At 44.1% G+C, this 26,817-nt stretch overlaps 1 protein-coding gene across 2 annotated transcripts in view; it reads right to left on the bottom strand.

The window, feature by feature from the left end:
- Positions 1-26,817, bottom strand: part of INPPL1 (inositol polyphosphate phosphatase like 1) — an 818,513-nt gene that overhangs the window by 260,881 nt on the left and 530,815 nt on the right. For both annotated transcript variants that reach the window (XM_069203762.1, XM_069203763.1), the window contains exons 11-12: positions 6,610-6,712; positions 4,721-4,917 (exon numbers count right to left, since the gene is read on the bottom strand). In XM_069203762.1, coding sequence (XP_069059863.1) covers positions 4,721-4,917; positions 6,610-6,712 — 300 coding nt within the window. The remainder of the gene's footprint in view (positions 1-4,720; positions 4,918-6,609; positions 6,713-26,817) is intronic.

Here is a 26,817-nt window from a genome sequence, read left to right as displayed (position 1 = left end):
CATATAATCTTTGTGGTTTAAGAGCTTGAGAACGTCTGAAAGAGTGATCATATGGAAAGATTGCTTCTTCAGGAATTTGTTTAGTTTCCGTAATTCTATAATGGGTCTCCATTCCTCTGATTAATTAGGAAAAAACAGGAGTAGAAACCCATTCCCTTTTGGGATGGAGGAACTCTATCTATTGCCCCTTTCTCCAGCATGATGCAGGCTTCCTAATGTAGTAAGTGAAGATGAGGTGGGTGCGCACCTGTTGGCAGAGATGTTGGTGGTTGTTGGATGAACTCCAGAGTGTGTCTGTGAGAAATAGGGTCTAGTACCTTTTTGTCTAATGTTATGCTTCGCCAGTGGTGATGGTAGTTGGTAATACACGCACCAAGTTTTAATTTAGAAGTGGTGGTAGCTAACACGATATAGGTCACATTGTTGTGTTGGAGTACTTCCCATGCGAGACCGGTTTCCTACGAGGCCCTTGTTTACGATAAGCAGCTGAAGGTAGCTCTCTGTATGTTTGCCGTTGGAAATAAAGCCTATATTGGTGGTAAGGCAGCCGAAATTTATGATAAGCACCTCTATATGAAGAAAGACCTCTCCCTCTACCTCCTGTGAAGGGAGATTATCTGAATTCTAGTGGTACCCAAAAATGGGCCATCTGTTTCCACCTCCATAGTCTGTAGTGCATCATCAACGCGCTTCCCAAAAAGCACTTGCCCGTCAAAGGCTGTCTCTAAAATCTTTATCTGGACTTCTGGCATAAAAAAGAAGTACACTTTAACCATCCTTGTCTCCATAAGACTGCAGTTCCTGCAACCTGCCAGAATACGGTCAATGCTATACCCATAGCACAATCGATTATTTTTTAAGACGTTCTTTCTCCTGCTTGTAGTGATTTACTTGCTTCTGCTCTCTTTTCTCTGGGAATAAGTTCGATAAAATACCCAATGTCAGACCATATTTGTCTGTCATAACGTGCCAAGATAGCCAGAGCGTTGGCTGCTCTAACTGTAACTGCAGACATTGTGGTGAAACTCTTTCCTATGTTATCCAGGCACCTACCTTCTTTATCAGGAGGTGCTATAACAGGCTTTGCTAGATTTTTGGAGCGGCGTTGTGCCGCTTGAGCAGTTACGGAATCCACCCTTGGGTGACCTACTTAGGAGGCTGGAGCCTCATCAGGGACCTTGTACTTCTTTTCTATTCTTGGTAATACTGCAGGTACTATTGCTGGATTTTGCATAATTTTTACTCCTTCCTGCCAAATAAAATCAATAATTGGGATAGCCCTCACCAATTTTCTTTGAAGTTCTTTACAACTGTACAAGAAGACACATGTCTGCTTTACTCACATGGGGAGATGGAATCTGTCAGCAGCCCTTTCCATGATTGCATGAAACCCACCAATATCCTCCGGCAGAGAATCTACTGGATGGTAAGGCGGTGGGAACAGTGTTGGCAAAAGGTATTCATCCCACTCATGGTGGGAACAAGTGTCCTGAATTTCGCTTTCCTCATGTTCATCACTAGAAGAATGAGCATTCCTAGAAGGAGCAACAATGTTAGACAGCGGGGACATTCTTAGTGTAATCGGAGAAAAGTGCTCCGGAGTTGCTGGTTGTTGAGGAGTAAGAGCAGGTACCTGATCAGTATCTGGTTGGCAAGGCGCATCTGGGTACCTAGTTTGGTAATCCTTCAACATCTTTCACAAATCTTGCTGTAATGTTACAGGTACTTGTACCAAGTTTTGAGGCACCCGAGGTTGCTCATGTAGTCTATAAGGCTGAGAAGGGGAGGGTCTACTAGCGTATCTTGGTTCTTGACAGTAGCCACCATAATATTGTGCATCATCATCATCCTCGTCCCAACCTTGACATTTTACCCATAGTTGTGAAAGACTATACACTGTCACAAATTGACTCTCATCGTCAGAATCGTCTATATCCAAAAGATGGCTAGGAGGCTAAGGAGAAATCTTGCTGAGAAAGGGATGCTCCAGTCTAATTAACTTTTTTGATATCTTGATAAATGTTGTCAGCAAGAGTTTTAGAATTGTAAGCGGTGGCAGTTTTGTAACTGAATCCGTCGCCAATGAGGACGTCGTCAGTACCGTTGATTGGGGATCGTTGCTAATAAGGATGTCAGCGGCAGGGTCGTTGATGGTGGAACCGTCGTCTGTAGCGTCGATGGTGATGTTGACAGTGGATTCCTCTTCTTCAATGGAACCGTCTGCAGCGGTAATGCTTGCGACGTAGCAGGGATCGACGTAGAAGGGATCGTCGTTGACGAGATCATCGTTGACGGGATAGGCGTCAGTACGAACTTCAACAGTATTATCATCGTTGATGACGCCATAGTAGATGTTACTGTACTTGTCCTTGCCATTGATGTTGCAGTCAATGGTGTTCCCGTCGACGAGAACTTCAAAGCTGATTTCGCCGTCAGTGGTTCTGAAAACTGTCTAGAAGAGGTGACCGACTTTGTGGATGGAGCAGAAGGACAAGATCTACTTTGACTAACTGCATGCCTTTCTTTTTTGTCCTTATCATTTGTGGCTTTGGCAGTCTCATGATGAGACTTTTTTAAGGCTTTCTTTGAAGACTCAGGTTGTTCCTCAGACAATATTTTCCCCTGATGTTTTTTGTGAGAAACAGTAGAGGAGTCAGAGTCCTCTTCCAAACTGAGTGATATTGAGACCTGAGATTTTTGTGGCCATAATAAGAGTCGGCCTTCTCGATCTTAAGTTTTTGATTAAAGTTTTTGGCAAATCTTGCAGTCCTTCACCTTGTGGTGAGGATGAAGGCAGTATATACAATCCTTACGAGGATTATCAATATGTAATCTCTTTTTTTCTGCATGTGGAACAGGATTGAATTAATCCTTTTTTAGGTGTGTCAGGCATATCTAATCTGAATCAGTAGGTGAAATACCTGAAATCTGAAGAAAAAAACTGGGCAGAGCCCAGGGCAACTCAATCCCACACAACAAAATCTGAGGTAATGAGCCTCTCTTGGAAGTGTTCTGGAGGGTGCTGTCACCTGATTGGTCTTAAGTCTGGTTTGGTCCTTTTTTAAAAAGGACACGGATATATTATTAAAGAGACTATTCATTGCCATTAGGGCCTATGGTAATGATATATACTGCTATGTTAATGTACCGTGGGACTCCCACATCTACAACGGGAATAATTCAAGCATGTGAATCTATGAAAGATCCAATTCTGGAGAACGAGGCATAAAAGTCTCCTCAGAAAAAGAGTAGTGGGGAGATAAACCACTGGAATCACTTCTGGTGTAGGGGAGTAAGCCCTAGAGTGGTACTGATTGGGGGTATGCAGTTACTTTCTTTTCTTGAGATGGCAAACTCACTCATGGCAATTGCAGGAATTTTCTCAGTGTGAAAGTCGCCCACAAGGAGAGAGTCCAGAGGTTCTGGACATCTAATGTAGCAATGGTGAATGGTCTTGAAGCCTCCACACTAAATGTGGTCTCAAAGTCAAAGGTGGACTCAACATTGAAAGTCTGGGTGATGTTAACACATGCTATGGTGTCAAATGGTGCTTTAACGCTGAACGTCTTACAGAATACCACCCTTTAAAATCTATCAGCTGCTGCTGTACCTATTCACAACGTCAATGTCCTCTACCAAGAACAGTATCTGTTGCTGTATGAATGTTTCTCTATGGATCTACCCTTGGGGTGTACTCCTTGTAGAGTGATGATGGAGCGGTGGCAAGAGGTCCCCCTCCTCCTAGTCCATCAGACCTTCCTGAGTCTGTAGTCATAAGCCTCTCCTGCAGGTCATGAAGCCTGATATTCTGTCTGGAATTTGAACTTCTTCTGGACATCATCTGGCAGTGACAGCAGCCATTAGGGCAATGGTCCTTTGGTAGGAAGACAATGAAGAGGTCATACAGGTCTGATGGGGCCTTTTTTGCCACAGGCTTATAAACACTGAAGGAACTGTTCCTGAGAGGGAAAATAATCTGACAGAAAATCACTTAACTACTCCTATTCCTAAAAGACAGAGTGTAAGCAAACTAATAAGGTTTGGAAGGTCTCCCATGTAAGGGGAAAAAGGCCGAGCTCAGTACTCTAGGATCACATTTCTAAGAAAAAAACTGACTAAAATGTTACCTGTGGGACATGATGACACAAAAGAGAAAGGGCGATTCCTTAAAGAGAGACACTGTTAGTTTTTCCTCTCCATGGCAGCCTATTTGCTAGTATTGCCCAAATTTTACTTTCTGTTCCTTAAAATTGTAGGTTTGTGATTGATGGTTATAATCCCTACTCATCAAATTAGTGACTATATCATTTTAATTGGCTGTTTTTACGAAAAATGAAAATTAAATTTGGCCAATTTTTTGATTTTATTGGACTGCAAAGGCTAGGCTGTTTAAAGCACACGTTTCTACTGGAAAGCTCTGTGCATAAATGTATATGTTTTAAAGTGTTCTAGGAACCACCATCCAGGCAAGACATTACAGTGTTAACTATTGATGAGGATCCCCCAGAAGAGAAATTAACATTTTATCGATAGTTTCCTGAAGAGTTTTACTAAGACAGCCTTTATCTGACTGGTTTCCTTCAAGATCACAGGGTCCTGACAGGACAAGCCCTCCATTAAAATATACTGTTTTAATCTCAGAAGATACAGTTGGTTTCCTTCAGGTATGTTATTGCACCAAATGTCCAAGCCCACTTGTTTATCAAGGATAGAACCTTACCGAACGATACTCTATTTCAGTGCAGTCCTTCAGCACCCCTCGCAAGAAGTCGATCCAGTCTTTGTCAGCGACTGAGTTTTCCTGAGTTCCAAACACGTAGATGTCATGAGGGATGGTGACTGTCATCTCATCAAGTGTCTTGCCCAATCCCTTTGATCCAATCCATGAGGTGATATTTTTCTGTGGTGGCACACTGCCTGTGAAACAGGAAAGAAACATTGTAATATTTTAATTTCTATTAATAGTATATCTAAAGGAATATCCTAGGGCAATGAACCACAATTTGACAAAAATATGCCCAACATTTAAATAAACTTCTTACAGAGCTGGGATAGTTGATGTTGGCTACAAATCGACACACTTAATGTACAGTAAACTTGTGATTGTGACATATAATGCAGAGAGACCCACTACACTAGCCACCTTTAAGATATTCAATAACGAGACTGGGAGGGCAGGCTTTGGCTCTGTCCTTCATTGACACAAACAGTAGAAACTACATTATCAGAGAGGAAGATAAACTTTTAATACATTTATAAACAAAGGGTATGCACAAAACGTTAAACCATTGAAGAAAATTACAAGGATGCACCGAAGGCACTTGACTCAAATGATAATGTAACCTCATCAAGAAAGCAAAGTTTCAGAATGACCTGCCACTACCGTCCATGGTTACCTCACAAACGTAGTATTCGGAAACCAACAATTTAGCAATGAGAGGAGCAGTGACTGACCTGCAGCTGAATCCTGTAAGTCTATGATGAGCTAAGAAAAATGACAAGGCACCTAAATATGACAATATGTAAATGAACGGATGGAGAGGGTGGATGACCTACATATTTCCCCAAATGTCTGTGGAGTGCATATTGGCCAGTTCCTTTCAATCCTCAGGAGAAATTGACACTACACGATTATTGCAAAAAGACAATGGGCAGAACATCCGGAAATGAAAACTCCACTTGAGACACCACGATAGAAAAAAGACTAACAACCAAGGAACGGCTGGTGTTTTTAGCCGAGGTACTGGGATACAAATCAAAATCAAACTTTCAGAGTTTTACTCTTATAGTGATATATTTTAGTGTTTTTATAGAGAATTGATTATGTGGCCTAAACACACCCTCAGAGAGATTTCCTACAAATTAAAGAGTTCACTTGATTAGCGAGTATATTGAAAGACATAGATGATTAAAATGATTACCATTATAATGATAATATAAGTAAATATACTTTTATAGGTAATTCTTCAAAATGAGACACTTGTAAAAGCTGCTGAGGGGCGCTGTTAGTACACATGTCAATAGTGCTCATTTTATAAACCTCAGGACAAGTAGCTAAGTGGATCTGCGGCATTCTAATCTGTGGTCATGATGTTAGACTCAGATCTCTGCATGATGCCTCGCTCCACTGAGATATTTCATCAGATGAAGGACCAAACAGAGTTAGGTACTCCATGACAAAGAAGATGCGATCGTCCTGCAAACGCATCGGTCACTGTACGAGAGAAAGTTAATCATTTTGCATAAATACTTTTGGAACCGTTCAGAGAAGGTACTAAGGAGCAGTGCATCATGGGGAGTCATAAGTATGAGAGAGACTGCAGTCCTAGGCTCTTGCTCTGAGTCTTACAATTGGTGGTGTGATAATTACAGGATGCCTAATTAGCACATCGCTCGGTACTCAGAAAAGCTTTAAACATTCTACTGAAGTGAGTTATCTCTTGTATCAAAGTGCACCAACTAAAATTTTAGTGGGCTAAATGATTTGTGTAAACGGAAATTGTGGTGCAAAATTTTAAATATGTTAAACAAGTTAGTATGGCCTGGGATCCAGCCTCTGGGTCATGCTCAACACTGGGCAGGCCATTAATCGTCTGCTCACTCACTCACCCATGTTCCAGGTGCCAATGAATACTGAGATCATATCCGGCTCGTCCTGGTTGGAATGTTTGTTCTTCATCAGCTGGAGTAACTGGCAGAAGGCCTCACGTTTCTAGGGGAAGAGGAGAGGAACCTAGTTTAGAACTGGTTCTTGAAGAATCCACAACAGGTAATTCTGTTAAATGTACTTTTATTGAAAAATAAGTACATTGAGTGAAGGACGCTGCCAGGTATCTCCCAGCACATCAACTGCTCACGGCCAACTTACTGCTAGAATCTCCACTACCTTCTGGTTCCCCTACAACATTCTCCACTCTAAACCCAAACTACCACAAACCTATCATGGAACAGTGACTCAGTAAGCCTTCTACGTCAAATCATTCACTTATTATATTTGTATATATTTCAAAACACCACATGCTTTTAACATATATAACCATATTAACATACTAGCATTTTGCAAAAACATGCCGTATGCCAATACTTTGGTCTATGTAATTCAAAGTATCGAAAAAATGATTTTTTTTTTAACTTAATAAAGTTGATAAGTTGTGCAAATAAACTCGTGCACAGTGGGGGACCCAGGGCAGTGATTATCAATATCAAGGCATCCCACAAGGAAGAAGGGTGGGCAGGGAGAGCAGGAAGACTCATCACTGTGTGCCCAGGGAGACCAGTGTGAGTCGCTGACGGTTGAATAGTTAAGGAGAATCCACAGTGGAGTATGGAAAACAACCACAGACTTGATGAAGAAACACCCACGGCGAGAGAGTGAACTTAAAGAGAGGGAATCCCCAGATCTGGTACTGGAGTAAACCTCTGCGTCATACAGTGGATTACTGTATGAACAAAGCGTTTGTCTGATTTGTAATCGGTGATGTGACAGATATTGGACTAGAAAATACAACAGAATACAAAAACAGCAGTAAAAATGGGAAAACTAGTTATAAGGAGCTAGGGATAAATAGGGATATGACAGGAGAATATATATGTATACACATGTATATAGGTGCATATATACATGTATGGAAAATGTCACTTACCCAGTAGACATCTGCTCGTGGCATGTAGTGCTGCAGATTCACATGCTTTGCTTAAGTCCACCATCGAGTGTTGGGCTCGGAGTGTTACAAGTTGTTTTTCTTCGAAGAAGCTTTTTCGAGTCACAAGATCGAGTGACTCCTCCTCTTGGTGATAGTGTGCATTGGCATCGAGTCCTTTGTTAGATTGTTTTCCCGCAGGAGGGTGAAGTAAGGAGTGAAGAAAATTATATGTACATATATATAGTAAGAAAAAAAGATGTCCATGCAATGTATATACATATTTACATAAAAAAGTACTACAACAGCTACAGGCTTCCAGGGAAGAGGGAGGGCGAATGTGAATCTGAAGCACTACATGCTACGAACAGATGTACACTGGGTAAGTGACATTTTCCGTTCGATTGCATGTGTAGTTGCAGATACACATGCTTTGCATAGACTGGAAAAAAAACAGTCCCCTCCTAAAATAAGCGGTGGCTAGCTTGTAGGAGTTGGAGTAGTTTGAAATAGTGTTTTAAGCACTGCTTGACCATCATTTGCTTGTTGGCTAGATAGCACACCCACACAGTAATGTTTAGTAAATGTGTGTGGTGTGAACCATGTGGCTGGTTTGCATATGTCTGCCATTGGTATATTTCCTAAGAATGCCATTGAAGCTGTTTTCTTTTTAGTAGAATGTGCTTTAGGAGTTACTAATAGTTGCTCTTTTAGCTTTAAGATAGCACATCTGTATACACTTTACTATCCATCTGGCTAATCCCGGTTTCGAAATAGGATTACCATTATGAGGCTGCTGAAAAGCCACAAAAAGTTGTTTAAATTTTCTGAAATCTTTTGTTCTGTCTATATAATACATGAGAGCTCTTTTGACATCCAGAGTGTGAAGAGCTCTTTCAGCAACTGGATCTGGCTGTGGAAAGAAGACTGGCAATTCCACTGACTGAGTGATGTGAAATGGTGAAACCACTTTGGGTAGGAATTTTGGATTTGTCCTTGTGAATTTGGAAGAAAGGTTCTTCTAAAGTAAAGGCATTAATTTCACTAACTCTCCTTAAGGAAGTAATTGCTACTAGGAAAGCAACTTTCCATGAGAGGAACTGAAGAGTGCAAGCATGCATGGGTTCAAATGGTGTACCCATAAGCCTTGTGAGCACAATGTTAAGATTCCAGGTAGGAGCTGGTGGAGCTCTAGGTGGAATAACTCTTTTAGGGCCTTCAATACAAGCTTTTATAACAGGAATTCTAAACAGAGAAGTATGCTGTCTGTTTTGGAGGTAGGCTGATATTGTTGTTAAATGAATTTTAATAGATGAATATGCAAGATTTTCTTTTTGTAAGTAACGCAAACAGACAATATCCTGTACTGATGCTTTAAGTGGATCAATGTTTTTGGGTTGACAGTAATATAAAAAATGTTTCCATTTAACTGCATAACACTATCTAGTTGTAGGCTTAGAATGTCCATACATTCTGATGGAGGCTGTAGATATCCAAACTCTATGACCCCAGGAGCCAAATCGCAGGTTGTGCATACTGGGATTGGGATGCCTGATCGGAACTTTGTTTTTGAGTCAATAGGTCTGGTCTGTTTGGGAGCTTGTGATGTTGTACTATAGATAGACATCCTAAAGTGTTGTGTACCAGTGTTGACGTGCCCACGTGGGAGCTATGAGTATCAAAGTGAGAGAGTTGACTGATTTTGTTGACCAGAAATGGAATTAGTGGGAGAGGGGGAAAGCATTTGATCCATAGAGCATTGCACTTGGATCGCGGGTGTGGGTACCTGGATGCGAAGTTTGAGCATTTTGCGTTTTCACTTGTTGCAAAGAGGTCTATGTGTGGTGTTCTCCACATGCAAAAGTACTGTTGAATCACTTGTGGGTGAATTTCCCATTTGTGTATTTGTTCCTGCGTCCTGCTTAAGAGGTCCGCTAGCTAGTTGTGTATCCCTAGGATATACTCTGCTAGTAGTTGAATGCGACTGTGAATTGCCCATTTCCAAATTGTCTATGCTAGAAGGGACAGTTGAGATGAGTGTCGCCCCTACCCCCCTGTTTTTGCAGATAATACATTGTTGTCATGTTGTCTGTCCTTATTAACACTGTTTTGTGTGTGATCTGTGGCTGGAATGTTTTGCGTGCTAAGAACACTGCTAGCAATCCCAAGTGGTTTATGTGGTGAATTTGTTGGATTGAGTCCCATTCTCCCAGTATAGTAAGATTGTTGAGATGGGCTCCCCAACCTGTCATTGATGCATCAGTGGTGATTATGGTCTGTGGCATAGGGTCCTGAAATGGCCACCCTTTTGATAAGTTGGTGCGATTCCACCATTGCAGAGAGTTGTAAGTTTGGCAGCCCAACAACACTAGATTGTGGAGTTGGCCCTGTGCCCGAGACCACTGTTGTGAGAGACACTGTTGTAGGGGTCTCATGTTTAGACATGCTTTGGGTAATATTGCTATGCACAATGCCATCATTTCCAACAGTTTCATGATAAACCTTACTGTGTAAGTTTGATTGTGTTGTAGCTGAGATATGGGATTGTGGAAAGCTTAAATTCTCTGTCGGTTTGGGTACGCTAATGCCGACTGAGTGTTGAGAATTGCTCCCAGATATTGTTGTATTTGCGGTGGTTGCAGATGAGATTTTTGGTAATGGATTGTGAACCCTAGACAGGTTTGAATGGTGATGGCTTTTAAGAGCCTGTCGTCCAGGTAGGGAAAGACAAGTTTATGTTGCCTTCTGAGGTATGCTGCAACCACTGCTAGGCATTTGGTGAATACCCTTGGTGCTGTTGTTAAACCAAAGGGTAGCACTTTCAATTGGTAGTGCTTGCCTGCTATCACAAATCTTGAGTATTTGCGATGTGCTGGATGTATGGGAATATGGAAGTAAGCATTCTTTAGATCAAATGCTGTCATGTAGTCCTGTTTTTGTAGTAAGGGAATGACATCCTGAAGAGTGACCATGTGGAAATGCTCTGAGAGAATGTACTGGCTGAGGGGTCCGAGATCCAGAACTGGTCTGAGAGTACCATCCTTTTTTGGTATGAGGAAGTATAGAGAATATACTCCTGTCCCTTGTTGAGGTATAGGTACGATCTCTATTGCACCTTTGAGTAGAAGCAATTGTACTTCTTGTTTTAACAAAACAAGGTGTTCTAGAGAAACCCTGTGCAAGCGAGGGGGAATGTTTGGTGGCGTAAAGATGAGTTCTAGGCAATAACCATTATGGATAACTGACAGCACCCATTGATCTGATGTAATGTTGTGCCATTGATGGTAGAAATGTTCCAGTCTTCCTCCCACAGGAGATGTGTACTGTGAGGGATGTTGAGAAAGTCACTGTTTTGATGAGGTGGAGGCACCACTTGTGGCAGTAGATTCTACCTCTAAAGTTGTTTCGTCTGTAGAATCCTCTGAAAGACCCTCTAGAGTAATATTGTTGTCCCTGCTTTTGTTGGGACGTAGAGGGCTCTGATGTTGATGGTTTAAAACCACCTCTGAAGTGGGGCCTGTGAAAAGTACCCTGAACAGGTGTTGTATAAAGGGCACCCGTGGCCTTAGCTGTGTTAGAGTCCTTTTTTTTATTTTTCTATGGTGGTATCCACCTCTGGCCCAATTAACTGCTGTTTGTTAAAAGGCATATTAAGTACAGCTTGCTGTACCTCAGGTTTGAACCCTGAAGATCGCAACCAAGCATGCTTTCTGAAGATTACCCTAGTATTAATACCTCTAGCTGAGGTGTCTGCTGCATCGAGGGCAGATCTAATTTGGTTGTTGGATAGCCTGTCCCTCTGCTACCTGCTGTGCCCTTTTTGGTGTTCTGGTGGGAGATATTGTAGGAACTCCTCCATCTCATCCCAATGGGCTCTATTGTATCTGGCTAAAAGAGCCTGGGAGTTGGCAATTCTCCAGTGATTTGCAGCTTGAGTTGCCACTCTCTTCCCCACTGTATCAAATTGACTGCTTTCTTTATCAGGGGAGGAGCATCCCCGGTGGACTGACTATTTGCCCTTTTTCTTGCTGCACTAACAACAACAGAATCAGGTGGCAATTGTGTGATGAAGAGTGGATCTGATGGTGCAGCTCTGTATTTTTTTGTCCACCCTTTAAGTACCCTAGCCTTTACCGGCTCTTTAAAAATGTCATCTGCATGTTTAAGCATGCCTGGGAGCATTGGTAGGCATTGTTACTTCTTGTGTGTAGAGGGTAGTGTGATAAATAAATAAAAATCATCCTCTATGGGATCTGAGTGCAACTGCACATTGTGATATGCAGCTGCCCTAGCAATGGCCTGATTATAGGCCATGGTGTCTTCAGGTGGAGATGGCCTAGTGTGGTATACATCAGGGTCATTAGATGGAATAGGGTCTGAGTCATACAAATCCCATGGGTCTACATTGTAAGGATGGTCACCCAAGTCACCTCCATGTGAAGAAACAAGAATGCGTAGAAAATTGTGCAGGTGAAGATGGTGGTGGAGTATCAGGTGGTGGAGAAGTGGGAAGCAAAGGAGAATGTGGTGGTGAAGGCTGATGTCCTGCCTTTGGTTTCGCCTTGTGTTTGAAAATCTTGGCAGGTGAAGGCCCAGCTTCCAAAGTCTCTTGGAAAGATAGTTTCCTTTTAATTGTAGAAGGAGGAGAAGCAATAGTCCTTCCAGTATCCTTATAGATTTGGGTTTTGCGCTGTTTATCATCCAACACTTCAAGTATGGGCCTAATGTCTAATGATTCTTCTGCAGTTGGAGCATATTTCTTCCCCACATATTTGAGCTACGAAAACTTGAGACCGAATGTTTTAATCGGACCGAGAATGTAGGCTCCGAAACGGAAGGAAGCTTTTTCGGCTCTGAAATGGATGTTGGGTGTTTCGGCTCCCAAGTGAAAAATAGATGTTTCGGCTCCCAAGTGAAAAATAGATGTTTCGGTTCCAAGGTGGAAGCCTCAACTCTTCGAGTCGATCCCGAAACAGGTGTGGAACGCTGTTCGGTCGACGCCGAATACATTTTGGTCTTTTTTGATGCCTAACCAGAGGGTTGGTCATCGAGATGTATCTTTCGGGTCCGACCATGGCCGGGAAGCAGTGGTAGACCCCAAGACCAGTTGTGATGACTTTTTGGATGGTTTTTGGTGATGGGAAGGGGCTGGCATACTCACGAACTGTGCAGATGGAATCACTTGGCTGTTCCCATTGGAGTTACGGTCGGAATCAGACTCTGCGATGGAAACTGCAGTCTGAGCTTGTTCCTCACCGAAAATGTCGTTTTTTTTTTCCGTCGACTTGGATGCCATCTCTAACCAACACGCTCTTCGATCCCGTAGTGTTTTCTTGGACCGGAAGGATCACCACACCTCACAGGTTTCCACCTTGTGATCGGGAGAGAGGCAGAGGTTTCACACCAAGTGCTGGTCGGTGTAGAGTAACCTGGTGTGGCACAGAGGGCAAAAGCGAAACAGAGTCCGATCCATCAGTCTGTGTCAAAGTAGGCCCGAGAAGGGTGCTGCCGCCCGAAAGGGCGTTTAATCGATCCCAGCGATACAAGCGGATCGAGTATAGTCAGAAAACACAATCGAAAAAACAATACCGACGTTTAGAGAACAGATAGAGAAGTTCAGATAGTACCGAACCGAGATCTATAGTAGCAAGAGGGAACACGTCCAAATCAGACAGCGGAAAGAAAACAATCTAACAAAGGACTCAATGCCCATTTCGTGACTCGAAAAAGCTTCTTTGAAGAAAAACAACTTGTAACACTGAGCCAAACACTAGATGGCAGACTTATGCAAAACGTGTATCTGCAGCTACATATGCCATCGACCATATCATAAACGTGTGTATATATACAAACATGTATACACATATTTATATAGATACATATATTTACAGTTGCGTATAAATTAACCCCTTCCCCGTCAGGGACGTAATGGTTACGTCCATGGCAGCGCCCGTGTGGCGCCATGGACGTAACCATTACGTCCTGGGACTGGCAGTCGGGGGAAGCGCTAGCGCTTCCCTCGAGGGCCGCCCCCCAACACCCCCAGGCCAGGGCTGAAAGGGGAATCCCTTCCCCTTTCACGCCCACCCCCCCCCCCATGACGTCAGCGCGCGATCGCGCGCTGATTTCATGGAAAGGGGGAAAGACGCGCTGGAAGCCATTTGCTTCCAGCGCGTCAAGGGAGAAGGTGAGTATTTCACCTTCGTGCGGGGTGGGGGTGCTCTGAGAGAGGCATCGAGGGAAAGGAAAGGGTTTTCCTTTCCCTCAATGTCTCTTTGAGCATTCCTGCTGCCCGATCGCGATGCGATCGGGCAGCAGGAATGCCCACTAGACACCAGGGATTTCTCTGTTGAGTGCTTATTAGTGTAGGGGAGCGACCCCTTGGGCAAGGGTCGCTCCCCTTTGGGGGCAAATGTATTTTACGTCGTTTCTGCCCCCCCTGGGGGCAGATTGGCCCTATTTTTAGGCCGATCTGCCCCCAAGGGGGGCAGAAAGCCACTAGACACAAGGGATTTTATTGTTGATTTTTATTTTTTGTGTTGGGGGGCGGCCCCTTGGGCAAGGGTCGCCCCCAGGGGCCCTCATGTATTTTTGGGCAGTTCTGCCCCCCTTTGGGGCAGAGAGGCCTATTTTTTTTAGGCCTTTCTGCCCCAATAGCGCCAGAAATAGTATGTATGTATGTGTGCTTTGTGTTGGGGGGTGGCCCCTTGGGCAAGGGTCGCTCCCCCCAGGGGCGCAATGTATTTATTGTCCTTTCTGCCCCCCTTGGGGGCAGATTGGCCCTATTTTTAGGCCGATCTGCCCCCAAGGGGGGCAGAAAGCCACTAGACACCAGGGATTTTATTGTTGGTTTTTATTTTTTGTGTTGGGGGGCGGCCCCTTGGGCAAGGGTCGCCCCCAGGGGCCCACATGTATTTTTGGGCAGTTCTGCCCCCCTTGGGGGCAGAGAGGCCTATTTTTTTTAGGCCTTTCTGCCCCAAGGGGGGCAGAATCCCAATAGCGCCAGAAAGATATGTTTGTATGTGTGCTTTGTGTTGGGGGGTGGCCCCTTGGGCAAGGGTCGCTCCCCCCGGGGGCGCAATGTATTTATCGTCGTTTCTGCCGATTGGCCCTATTTTTACGCCGATCTGCCCCCAAGGGGGGCAGAAAGCCACTAGACACCAGGGATTTTATTGTTGGTTTTTATTTTTTGTGTTGGGGGGCGGCCCCTTGGGCAAGGGTCGCCCCCAGGGACCCACATGTATTTTTGGGCAGTTCTGCCCCCCTTGGGGGCAGATATGCCTATTTTTTAGGCCTTTCTGTCCCCAAGGGGGGCAGAATCCCCATAGCGCCAGGGATACTATATGTGTGTGTGTGTGTGTGCTTTGTGTGGGGGTGTGGCCCCTTGGGCAAGGGTCGCCCCCCCCAAAGGGTGCAATGTAATCTGGGCGATTTCTGCCCCCTCCCCTTGGGGGTAGATTGGCCTATTTCTTTTTAGGCCCATCTTCCCCCAAGCAGAGAAGACTAGACACAAGGGAAAATGAAAAAATGGTTAGTGGCGGAGTGTTTGTCAACTGGCGAAGTATTTGCTTTTATGATAATAACAGTTTTTCTCCTTTTTGTTCTAGTTCAAAGCTTTTGCTGACTTTGCTGTGGCTTGTTGCAGTTTTGGCAGTAGTTGTCCTGCGGTTTGCGTAGTTGCATGTTTTAGGTAAGTAAATAAATTTACTCCAAGTGAGTATTGTTGCAATGCATGAATGACATGTTTGTAGGTGGTGTACTGAATGCAGGATTGTGTGTGAAATTGTCCTTAGAGTTATGCACAATGATTATTGTGTTGTCTTATGTCTAATTTCCTTTTTTTTTTCTCTTTTTAGTGGGATATCGTTGGTGATTGCTGTGGCTGTGCAGAGTAGTTGTTGGTGAGTCAAGCTTTTTCAGGCAAGTGAGCAGTATAGTTTTTGAGTTTATAATTCTTAGTGATAAACCTATACTTTGTTACTTATCTTACACAGTGCTGGTTGTTGATGGTGTATTTGTCCAGTTAATTTTTGTAGGAAGGATCATGGCCAGCCGTAGGATGACCGCTCAGCAGGTTGTTAGTGTGCTTTTTGAGTCATCTTCTGACCATGAATATGAGACTGACTCTGCATCTGAGGCAGAGGAGGAAGTGCAGGATTCTGGAAGTGAATTTTCTGTCAGAGATGAATCATCTGATGATGAAGCCACTCTCAGTGCTGATGAAGGGCCTGTTTTAGAGGAGGACAGTGATGTGCCAATGGTGCAGGAGCCAGCGGCTGAAAGGCTTCCCATTGGAAGACCTGACGCATGGGTTGCACCAAACATGGAGCAGCCACAGTTGCCTGCGTTTACTGGTTTTCCAGGGTGTCGAGTTAATACGGAAAACATTTTGCCCGTCAACTTTTTTGAGTTGTTTATGGACGATATATTTTTGGAAGAGATTGTTGAGCAGACTAATTTGTATGCAGAGCAGTTTTTGAGGGACAACGCTGCCAGACTTAGGCCACACTCTAGAGCTAGCCGGTGGATTCCCACAAATCTGGAAGGGTTGAAAAAGTTCTTGGGTTTAACTTTTTTGATGGGGCTGATAAGGAAGCCGTCGCTGTCTTCATATTGGTCTACTAGTCCCTTGATGGCAACTGCTATATTTCCTGCCATCATGAGTCGTAACCGGTATGAGCTTCTTCTTCGGATGTTGCATTTTGTAGATAATGCTTTAGCCTTGCCACGAGATCATCCTGATTCTGACCGTCTTTTTAAGATTAGACCTGTCCTTGATCATTTGGTAGATCGGTTTTCAGAGATCTATGTTCCAGGGAAAGAAATATCTATAGATGAGTCTTTGGTCCTGTTCAAGGGTCGTTTGGTTTTTAGGCAGTACATTCCTAGCAAGAGGGCACGGTATGGAATTAAATTGTAAATGCTGTCAGAAAGTAGTACAGGATATGTTTATAATTTCCGGGTCTACACTGGTAGGGATTCCAATATTGACCCCCCTGGTTGTCCTCCCACTTTTGGAGTTAGTGAGAAAATTGTGTGGGAACTTGGTAGACGACTGTTTAACAAAGGTCACCATTTATATGTAGATAACTTCTACACTGGAGTTCGGTTGTTCAAGGAGTTGTTCAGAGTGGACACTGTTGCTTGTGGCACAATCCGCTCTAATCGGAAAGGCTATCCAAAAGAGCTTGTCTGTAAAAAACTTGAGAAGGGACAGTGCAGTGCCTTGCGGAATGATGAGCTGCTAGCTCTGAAATTTGTAGACAAGAGGGATGTATACATGCTAAGCACCATCCATGATGAGAGTACTTCACCTGCGGCTGTTTGGGGTCAGGTTGCCGAAGTGCGCAAACCTGTGTGCATCTTAGACTATAATAAGCACATGGGTGGTGTTGATAGAGTAGATCAGAGGTTAGAACCTTACACTGCTGCTCGTAAGTCTTATGTGTGGTATAAGAAATTAGCGCTTCACTTGTTCCACTTGGCAACTTTTAATGCTTTTGCTGTGTTTAAGGATAGTTCTCCAGAGTCAAGGATGACATTTGTGAAATTTCAGGAGTCTATCATAGCTAGCCTTGTTGTGCTGGAACAGGCAAGAGTTCCTAGAGAAGCAGTGGTGGAGGATGTGGCTAGATTGAAAGATCGTCACTTTGTTGAGCACATTCCTCCCACGGCCAAAAAAAACTTTCCTGCTAAGAGATGTAGAGTGTGTGCTCGAAGAGGTATCAGGAAGGAGACTATGATGTACTGCCCTGATTGTCCTTCAAAGCCTGGGCTGTGTGTGGGTGGCTGTTTCAGGAGCATACAACAAACAGAAGAATTATTGGGAAATTCCGTGAGCGTAAACTGGTGTTTTATATTTTTATATGTTCGGTTTCACGGTTGGCATTAGTCATGTATTCAGTTAGAGCTTTTGTGTTTGTAGTTTTGTACTAATTTATGATTAGTGGTTTCTTTGTTGTTTAAAAACAAAAAAAAGGGGATGGCATGTGTAGAGTGGCGCTTGGCTGGCGGCGTGGGTGGGGTGGCGCTTGGCTGGCGGTGTGTGTGGGGTGGCGCTTGGCTGGCGGTGTGTGTGGGGTGGCGCTTGGCTGGCGGTGTGTGTGGGGTGGCGCTGGGCTGGCGGTGTGTGTGGGGTGGCGCTGGGCTGGCGGTGTGTGTGGGGTGGCGCTTGGCTGGCAGTGCCGGCCAAACGCCAGTCCACACACTCATCAGCTGGTGTGATTGCTGTATCAGGCATGTGGGCGTATGAAAGTGATGGGCCCTTGACTGGCGCGGTCTGTGGATGAGAGTCTTGTAATGTGCTGGGCCCGTGGCTGGCGGCGTGAATGGTCTAGTGCATGTCATGTATGAAAGGTGTGTGAATGGACTGTAAAGCGGTTGGTGCCTTGTCGTGGCTTTACAGCTCACGAGCTGTGAGTCATTGGTTCAGTTTTTTGGCCTTTCAGTTATTACCAGTGCATTTCACTTTTGTGAAATCTCTTGTTAATAAAATTTGATCTACTGAACCATCACTCACCCTCGTGCCAAATCCAACCAGTATGTGTGGTACAAATGACAAAACCTGCTCCGCTGTAATCAGGCGTCGCAGCACACTTGAGACACGCTAGGTGCCTCATGTGGGACCCCGATGATGAAGCATGCCACCAACTTGGTTGGTGGGTGAGGGGTCTTCTTCACATAACCTAAGTGTGTTTCTTTTCACAATTTTAGTGTTTGGCACATCACGGACGTATGTGCACACATCAAAGTGATATATTCCAAAAATACCTGTGTTTGGGGGGGAGGGCCCACCTATGTTTTTGGTCCTGGGTGCGGCCGTCATGTAGGGAAACCTACAAAACCCAGAAACTTTTTTAAACTAGGCACCCCAAGGAGTCTAGGGAGGTGTGGCTTGTGTGGCTCCCCCAACATTTTCTTACCCAGACTCCTCTGTAAACCTCAAAATTTGCATAAAAAAGCATATTTTCCTGATTTTTCTTAGTAGGATCACCGCTCCAGCACAAAATTCCTACTCCCCAGTTTTCCCCTCAGTCTCCCAAGTAAAATGACACCTCACTTATGTGGGTCCCCAAAGCAGAGTCCGTCTAAAGATGTATAAAAGAATATGCCCTTATAAACTTGCTGTGCTATCCCTTCAGGTTTTGGGCCTTATTCTGTTGCAGGCACCTGGCCCACCCACACAAGTGAGGTATCATTTTTATCGGGAGACTTGGGGGAACGCTGGGTGGAAGGAAATTTGTGGCTCCTATCAGATTCCAGAACTTTCTGCCACAGAAATGTGAGGAACATGTGTTTTTTTAGCCAAATTTTGAGGTTTGCAAAGGATTCTGGGTAACAGAACCTGGTCCGAGCCCCGCAAGTCACCCCTCCTTGGATTCCCCTAGGTCTCTAGTTTTCAGAAATGCACAGGTTTGGTAGGTTTCCCTAGGTGCCGTCTGAGCTACAGGCCAAAATCCACAGGTAGGCACTGTTTTCTTTCAAAAAATGGGATGTGTCCACGTTGCGCTTTGGGGTGTTTCCTGTCGCGGGCGCTAGACCTACCCACGCAAGTGAGGTATCATTTTTATCGGGAGACTTGGGGGAACGCTGGGTGGAAGGAAATTTGTGGCTCCTCTCAGATTCCAGAACTTTCTGCCACAGAAATGTGAGGAACATGTGTTTTTTTAGCCAAATTTTGAGGTTTGCAAAGGATTCTGGGTAACAGAACCTGGTTCGAGCCCCGCAAGTCACCCCTCCTTTGATTCCCCTAGGTCTCTAGTTTTCAGAAATGCACAGGTTTGGTAGGTTTCCCTAGGTGCCGGGTGAGCTACAGGCCAAAATCCACAGGTAGGCACTGTTTTCTCACAAAATTTAGGATGTGTCCACGTTGCGCTTTGGGGTGTTTCCTGTCGCCGGGGCTAGGCCTACCCACGCAAGTGAGGTATCATTTTTATCGGGAGACTTGGGGGAACGCTGGGTGGAAGGAGATTTGTAGCTCCTCTCAGATTCCAGAACTTTCTGCCACAGAAATGTGAGGAACATGTGTTTTTTTAGCCAAATTTTGAGGTTTGCAAAGGATTCTGGGTAACAGAACCTGGTCCGAGCCCCGCAAGTCACCCCTCCTTGGATTCCCCTAGGTCTCTAGTTTTCAGAAATGCACAGGTTTGGTAGGTTTCCCTAGGTGCCGGGTGAGCTACAGGCCAAAATCCACAGGTAGGCACTGTTTTCTCCCAAAATTTTGGATGTGTCCACGTTGCGCTTTGGGGTGTTTCCTGTCGCAGGCGCTAGGCCTACCCACGCAAGTGAGGTATCATTTTTATCGGGAGACTTGGGGGAACGCTGGGTGGAAGGAGATTTGTAGCTCCTCTCAGATTCCAGAACTTTCTGCCACAGAAATGTGAGGAACATGTGTTTTTTTAGCCAAATTTTGAGGTTTGCAAAGGATTCTGGGTAACAGAACCTGGTCCGAGACCCGCAAGTCACCCCTCCTTGGATTCCCCTAGGTCTCTAGTTTTCAGAAATGCACAGGTTTGGTAGGTTTCCCTAGGTGCCGGCTGAGCTAGAGGCCAAAATCTACAGGTAGGCACTTCGCAAAAAACACCTCTGTTTTTTTCCAAAATTTAGGATGTGTCCACGTTGCGCTTTGGGGTGTTTCCTGTCGCCGGCGCTAGGCCTACCCACGCAAGTGAGGTATCATTTTTATCGGGAGACTTGGGGGAACGCTGGGTGGAAGGACATTTGTAGCTCCTCTCAGATTCCAGAACTTTCTGCCACAGAAATGTGAGGAACATGTGTTTTTTTAGCCAAATTTTGAGGTTTGCAAAGGATTCTGGGTAACAGAACCTGGTCCGAGCCCCGCAAGTCACCCCTCCCTGGATTCCCCTAGGTCTCTAGTTTTCAGAAATGCACAGGTTTGGTAGGTTTCCCTAGGTGCCGGCTGAGCTAGAGGCCAAAATCTACAGGTAGGCACTTCGCAAAAAACACCTCTGTTTTTTTCCAAAATTTAGGATGTGTCCACGTTGCGCTTTGGGGTGTTTCCTGTCGCCGGCGCTAGGCCTACCCACGCAAGTGAGGTATCATTTTTATCGGGAGACTTGGGGGAACGCTGGGTGGATGGAAATTTGTAGCTCCTCTCAGATTCCAGAACTTTCTGCCACAGAAATGTGAGGAACATGTGTTTTTTTAGCCAAATTTTGAGGTTTGCAAAGGATTCTGGGTAACAGAACCTGGTCCGAGCCCCGCAAGTCACCCCTCCCTGGATTCCCCTAGGTCTCTAGTTTTCAGAAATGCACAGGTTTGGTAGGTTTCCCTAGGTGCCGGCTGAGCTACAGGCCAAAATCTACAGGTAGGCACTTCGCAAAAAACACCTCCGTTTTTTTCCAAAATTTAGGATGTGTCCACGTTGCGCTTTGGGGTGTTTCCTGTCGCCGGCGCTAGGCCTACCCACACAAGTGAGGTATCATTTTTATCGGGAGACTTGGGGGAACAGATTAGCAAAACAAGTGCTATTGCCCCTGGTCTTTCTCTACATTTTTTCCTTCCAAATGTAGGAGAGTGTGTAAAAAAGACATCTATTTGAGAAATTCCCTATAATTCACATGCTTTTATGGTCACCCCGGAATTCAGAGATGTCCAAATAACCACTGCTCCTCAGCACCTTATCTTGTGCCCTTTTTGGAAATGCAAAGGTTTTCTTGATAGCAATTTTTTACTCTTTATATTTCAGCAAATGAATTGCTGTATACCCGGTATAGAATGAAAACGCACTGCAGGGTGCAGCTCATTTATTGGCTCTGGGTTCCTCGGGTTCTTGATGAACCTACAAGCCCTATATATCCCCGCAACCAGAGGAGTCCAGCAGACGTAACGGTATATTGCTTTCCATAATCTGACATTGCAGGGAAAAGTTACAGAGTAAAACGTAGAGAAAAATTTATGTTTTTTTCACCTCAATTTCAATATTTTTCTTTTTCAGCTGTTATTTTCTGTAGGAAACCCTTGTAGGATCTACACAAATGACCCCTTGCTGAATTCAGAATTTTGTCTACTTTTCAGAAATGGTTAGGTTTCTGGGATCCAGCATTGGTTTCATGCCCATTCCTGTCACTGACTGGAAGGAAGCTGAAAGCACAAAAAATTGCAAAAATGGGGTATGCCCCAGTAAAATGCCAAAATTGTGTTGAAAAATTGGGTTTTCTGATTCAAGTCTGCCTGTTCCTGAAAGCTAGGAAGCTGCTGAGTTTAGCACTACAAACCCTTTGTTGATGCCATTTTCAGGGGGAAATCCACAAGCCTTCTTCTGCAGCCACTTTTTCCATTTATTTTTTTTAAAAACGAAATTTTTTCATTTTGGCCAATTTCTAGGCCTCCTTCAAGGGATCCCACAAAGTCTGGGTACCTCTAGAATCCCTAGGATGTTGGAAAAAAAGGACGCAAATTTGGCTTGGTTAGCTTATGTGGACAAAAAGTTATGAGGGCCTAAGCGCGAACTGCCCCAAATAGGCAAAAAAAGGCCTGGCACAGGAGGGGGAAAAGGCCTGGCAGCGAAGGGGTTAAAAGGTGGGTATGAGGGGGCTATGCTCCCCATAAAAGTAAGACAAGATAAAAATAAGTAAAGTGAAGGGCTATGGGATAAGTCACACTCCCCCCGTTAAAATAAAAAAATTAAAAAAAATAAAAAAAAGAAAGAAAGAAAGGAAAATTTCCTCTACGGAGAGACCCGAAAAGCAATTCACTAAGACGGTGTCTTGACTTAATTTAACCTCCCCTCTTTCCTTACATGCTCAGTCACCCATTCTTTCCTCACTTTCCTTGGGCCACTGCTGGGTCTTCCCTATAGTAGTCTGGGGTGCGCTAGCAAGGAGAACCATATAACTCTCTTGAGGGGGGTTGGGCAAGAGGTATAATGCCCTAGGTCCATCTTCCAATGGAAAAATAAAAACTCTTTGAGGACTAGAGTTCTGAGTAGGTTTCGTAACTTCGTTTAATACAAATCGTTTCATTAGAGTAAGGTCCTGGGATCATAAAGTGCCTGGTGATGCTGTGTGTGTTATTCTGTCTACCTAAACTTCAAATAAGTTAACGTTATCAAAAATAAAAGAAAATATTGTAACATTTAACTGTAATGTAATTAGAGCCACTCTCCTTGAAGGTAAAGAGTCATATCTGGGTGACAGAGTGAAGCACTCCACTGAGGATTGGCTTAAATTACCTGAGAAGCAGTGTTTGCTCACTCACTGCTGAACACAACAACAGAGTTACTGTACCTTGAGAGGGGACGGTACCTGTAGCAGCCCTCACGAAAACAAGAAGTGTTCATTGGTGGAGCAGTGATGCCTACCAAGTGGGGTCCAACTCTGAATCATTACTTCATGTAGCACCCATATTGTGAAAGCAGAAAGACAGAAAGACCAAATGTATAAATGGTGGTAAGTGGCATCCTTGTGTTGAGAACCAGATAACAAACTGGGCCATAATTGTGCTTTCAAAAAAGGTGTAGGCTGTTATAGTTCTAAAGGGATGGATCTACCACACAAATAAAAAGTTGTCTATTTAAAAGAACATCAACGTTTCCATAAACAACTTCAGTATACCATGTGTATAGCAACTCACTGCAACAGTCATGTTTAATACCATAATGATTCAGTGAGAATATTCAATGCCACAATGCTTCTGATATTCCATGCTAAGAACTGTGGTGATATAGTCTCAGGCCCTAGATATAGAAGTTTTGTATACAACCAAACCTCAGAGACGTACCCTGGAGGTAGCAGAGGGCATCCTGGAAAACACTGATTGGGAAGTTTATGACCCCAAGGCATTTTGTGATAGTGTGTGCTGAAATGGCTCTAACAAAAAACTTCTATGAATTTGAAGGGGTGCAATATTACCGGATACAGAGGACATCCATGGGAAGCACTTCCACTTCAAGTATTGCCTGTCTCTATGTGCATCAGTTCAAGGTAGATTACAATTTCACCCAGAGGAACCCTTATAGAAAGAACATGAAATTGTGGCATAGGTACACTAATGATGTACTAATATGGCATGGCAGTGAAGAGTAGGCTACGGAATTTGCGAGATGGGTAAACTCTTTAGATGTCAACTTAAAATTCATGCATACCAACTGGAAGGAAGAAGCAATGTTTCTGTATCTAGTGATCTCATTTGGACCCAGTGGTGTTGAAACAAAAGTCCACAATAAAGTGACAAACAGTTTGCTGTTATATGATAGCTTCCACCCTAGAGCTCTACGGGATAATCTTCCAGTGGGACAATTCTTGAGGGTTAGACGAAAATGCTCCTTCCATGATGACTTTTGAAAGACGAGCCACTGCGCTTGAGAAAACTTTGTGAACACTACTACCTTGGAAAAATAGTGAGTAAGGCACGTAATAGGGCTAAGAACAACAATAGAGAGATTTATAAGAAAAACCAACAGAAGTTAGATACTGGAAGAACTGCATGTGTCACTACTTACACCCCTATTTCTAACAAAGTACAACACATCATTAGAAAACATTGGAGGACACCGAATGGTGGAACCAAGAAGTGGTCCCCTCCCCTTTTGGCATTTAAACGCAATACTAATTTGCGGTACTTACTGGTACATACCAAGGCTATAGCACCTGCCACCCGAGGCAAACAGCCCTCTGGAACACCCAACTCCCGGTACGGCACTATCCAAGTGGTAACTGTGTGGCGTGTCAATTTACAAAACCAAAGAAAGAGGTGGACATTAAAACAGGGAGGCTGTCGACATTTAAGGCCTTGACAAATTGCAACAGTGAGAACGTAATAAACCTCATAACTTGCCTATGTGGCCTGTTCTATATTGGGATGACGACACGGAAAGTAAAAAAGTGCATAAATGAACATTGAAGTACCATATGATGCAAGAAAAACAACACCAGATCAACACATCACTATTTAGATGCCCGTCACAATGACAAGGACATATCCTGGGTGGTGTTGGAGAAAATGGCTACTAATTCATGAGTTGTCCGACAGATTTTTGTGCGCGAACATAGATGGGTTTATCGTCTGAAAACCTGGAAGAATGGATTAAATGATGATATACTATGGCTTCAAGTGAGGTGGCTGTGACCAAAAAGGGATCTGAACTGTATGGCTTTTTGAAGTCCTGAAGAGCTATGTGACATACAGTGAGGCCACTTACAGTAATGTGCCTAGATAGGATGACTGGACATTATATAGCAATGCGGACTATATTTTGATTTTTAAGGTATAAGTGAGTCACACCTCCCTCGTAACTCCTTTGTCCCCAATATATATTGTTTCATGCATAATACCACTTCCCATACATACACGACTAATCCTTTGTTGGGAGAAGGAATATATGAGTGATAACATCCCATGAAAAATCGTTAACTGAGAAAAATACAAAAGAGGGGCACGTAGGGGAATTAACAGACAGCGACGTTGTTGCTTAAACCAGAGTTAAATTGCACCAGCCAGTCCACTACATTTTCCATAATTCAGGTGTAGTCGCCTCATCATTACACAACATATGTGCCCGAGGGGCTACAACCCCCGGGCGCCTTGCTGAGGTTGCACTTACTATACACCAGAGCCATTCTCCAGGCAGCCTCAAGGAGACATTAAGACGTGAGGCCTGGGTGAGCACACACGGGAGAAAGTGAGGATACTAATCAGGTAGCCGTGAACAGAGCATGGCCGACAATGGTTCACATCTGATTACAATTTCCACATGATGAGTGAAGGGAATCAGCCAGCCAATGGAATGAGGGCTTTTGGGTATACATATACCAGTGGTTTGAATACTCCCTCATTCATCAGGAGGAAGGAAAGGAATGCAGCTTGATGAAGTAAGGGGGTTATGATGGGGGTAGATTTCTTGCCCCACGGCCTGGTTGGTGGGATGTAAGTACCATGATATAGGAGTTGCTACATCACCATTTCCCCTCCTGTTTATGCAATGTGTGTCTATAGGTGCTGCTTGACCCCTCCTCCATGGGGCACAGTTGACCAGTAGTGGAGGTAATATGTTGTGAGCTGTTCTCACATCACGTGTAGGTAGTGTGTACATATAGGAGTGCAGTGTCACTATCACTTTGAATTCGAGTGCTGCATGCTTAGCCTGCCCTGGCCAGTCTATGCTGAAGTAAGAAGAAAGACTAGCTCAGTATTTTACAGGCACCCAGAGACCTATTGAAGTGAGAAGGTTGACAGATGCTAACCTGAGGTATAATGACCCTTTCTTTCCATCCTGTAGAATGCAATGGGGTCCTTTTGAAACAACAGGCAGAAACATGTTGATGGTGTGAGAGGCAATGGGGTACTAGTTCCCCTTTATCTCCATGTTGACTTTTAATACCAAGTGGTATCCCTTGATTAAGAGAGTCCAGTTGGGTATACCACATTGGTTTTTAATTTTCACTATTTCACAAATTCACAGCTAAGTAGAAGTGCTTCCCTGAATGTAGGTGTAGGCCTGCGCTTCATCAAACCAGATTTTTGAAGATGTGGGAAGTCCTATGATGAAGCATGATACCTGGTGGTGTGTGAGGACAACCTGTCACATTTTTTGGTGCACGCTGTTGGATAGGCTGATGTAAGGCATTACATTAACATTCAGTAATTACCCGGTCTCTTTTTTGTGGTTGACATTTGTGGTTGGAGCCCAGCTTACCCTTGAAGCCCCATAGCCCTAGTTCCCTACCATAGACAGTGTCCTGGGTTGATATGTATCAAGAAAGATTCTATCTAGCCACCGATTCCTTACTTTAGAATGATCCCCATGTGTCAGAGTGGATCTGAAAACATTTCGAGCAGCACTTCTGTGAGTCAGCAGGTAGCATTGTTTGGCTCCATGTTGGTCAGCTCGGAAGTGAGGTACCTATTGAAATGCCACCCTAATGCGCTGACATCAGTTACTTTTCATGACCTTTCGACTTGAAGTGAAGAGCCATGAAGATTGCTGATGTACAAGGTGTAGAAAGAAGGGACCTCAAACGTTATCTTATGTAGAGGAATCCGTTTCCAGAGTGGAGAAGATAAATCTGCAGCTAGACAAAGCCTCTTCCAAATAAGACATTATTGAAGGTTAGTTACTTGTTCTAAAGACTTCTAGTTGCAGATTCCTTACCTTAGAATAGATACCCAAGCAATACCTCTCCAGAGGTGGGTCTGTGAACAGATTTAGACCAGAAGT

The sequence above is a fragment of the Pleurodeles waltl genome, chromosome 8 (assembly GCF_031143425.1).
Source record: "Pleurodeles waltl isolate 20211129_DDA chromosome 8, aPleWal1.hap1.20221129, whole genome shotgun sequence".
Lineage (NCBI taxonomy): Eukaryota > Metazoa > Chordata > Amphibia > Caudata > Salamandridae > Pleurodeles > Pleurodeles waltl.
This window is presented reverse-complemented; position numbering and strand designations above follow the sequence as displayed.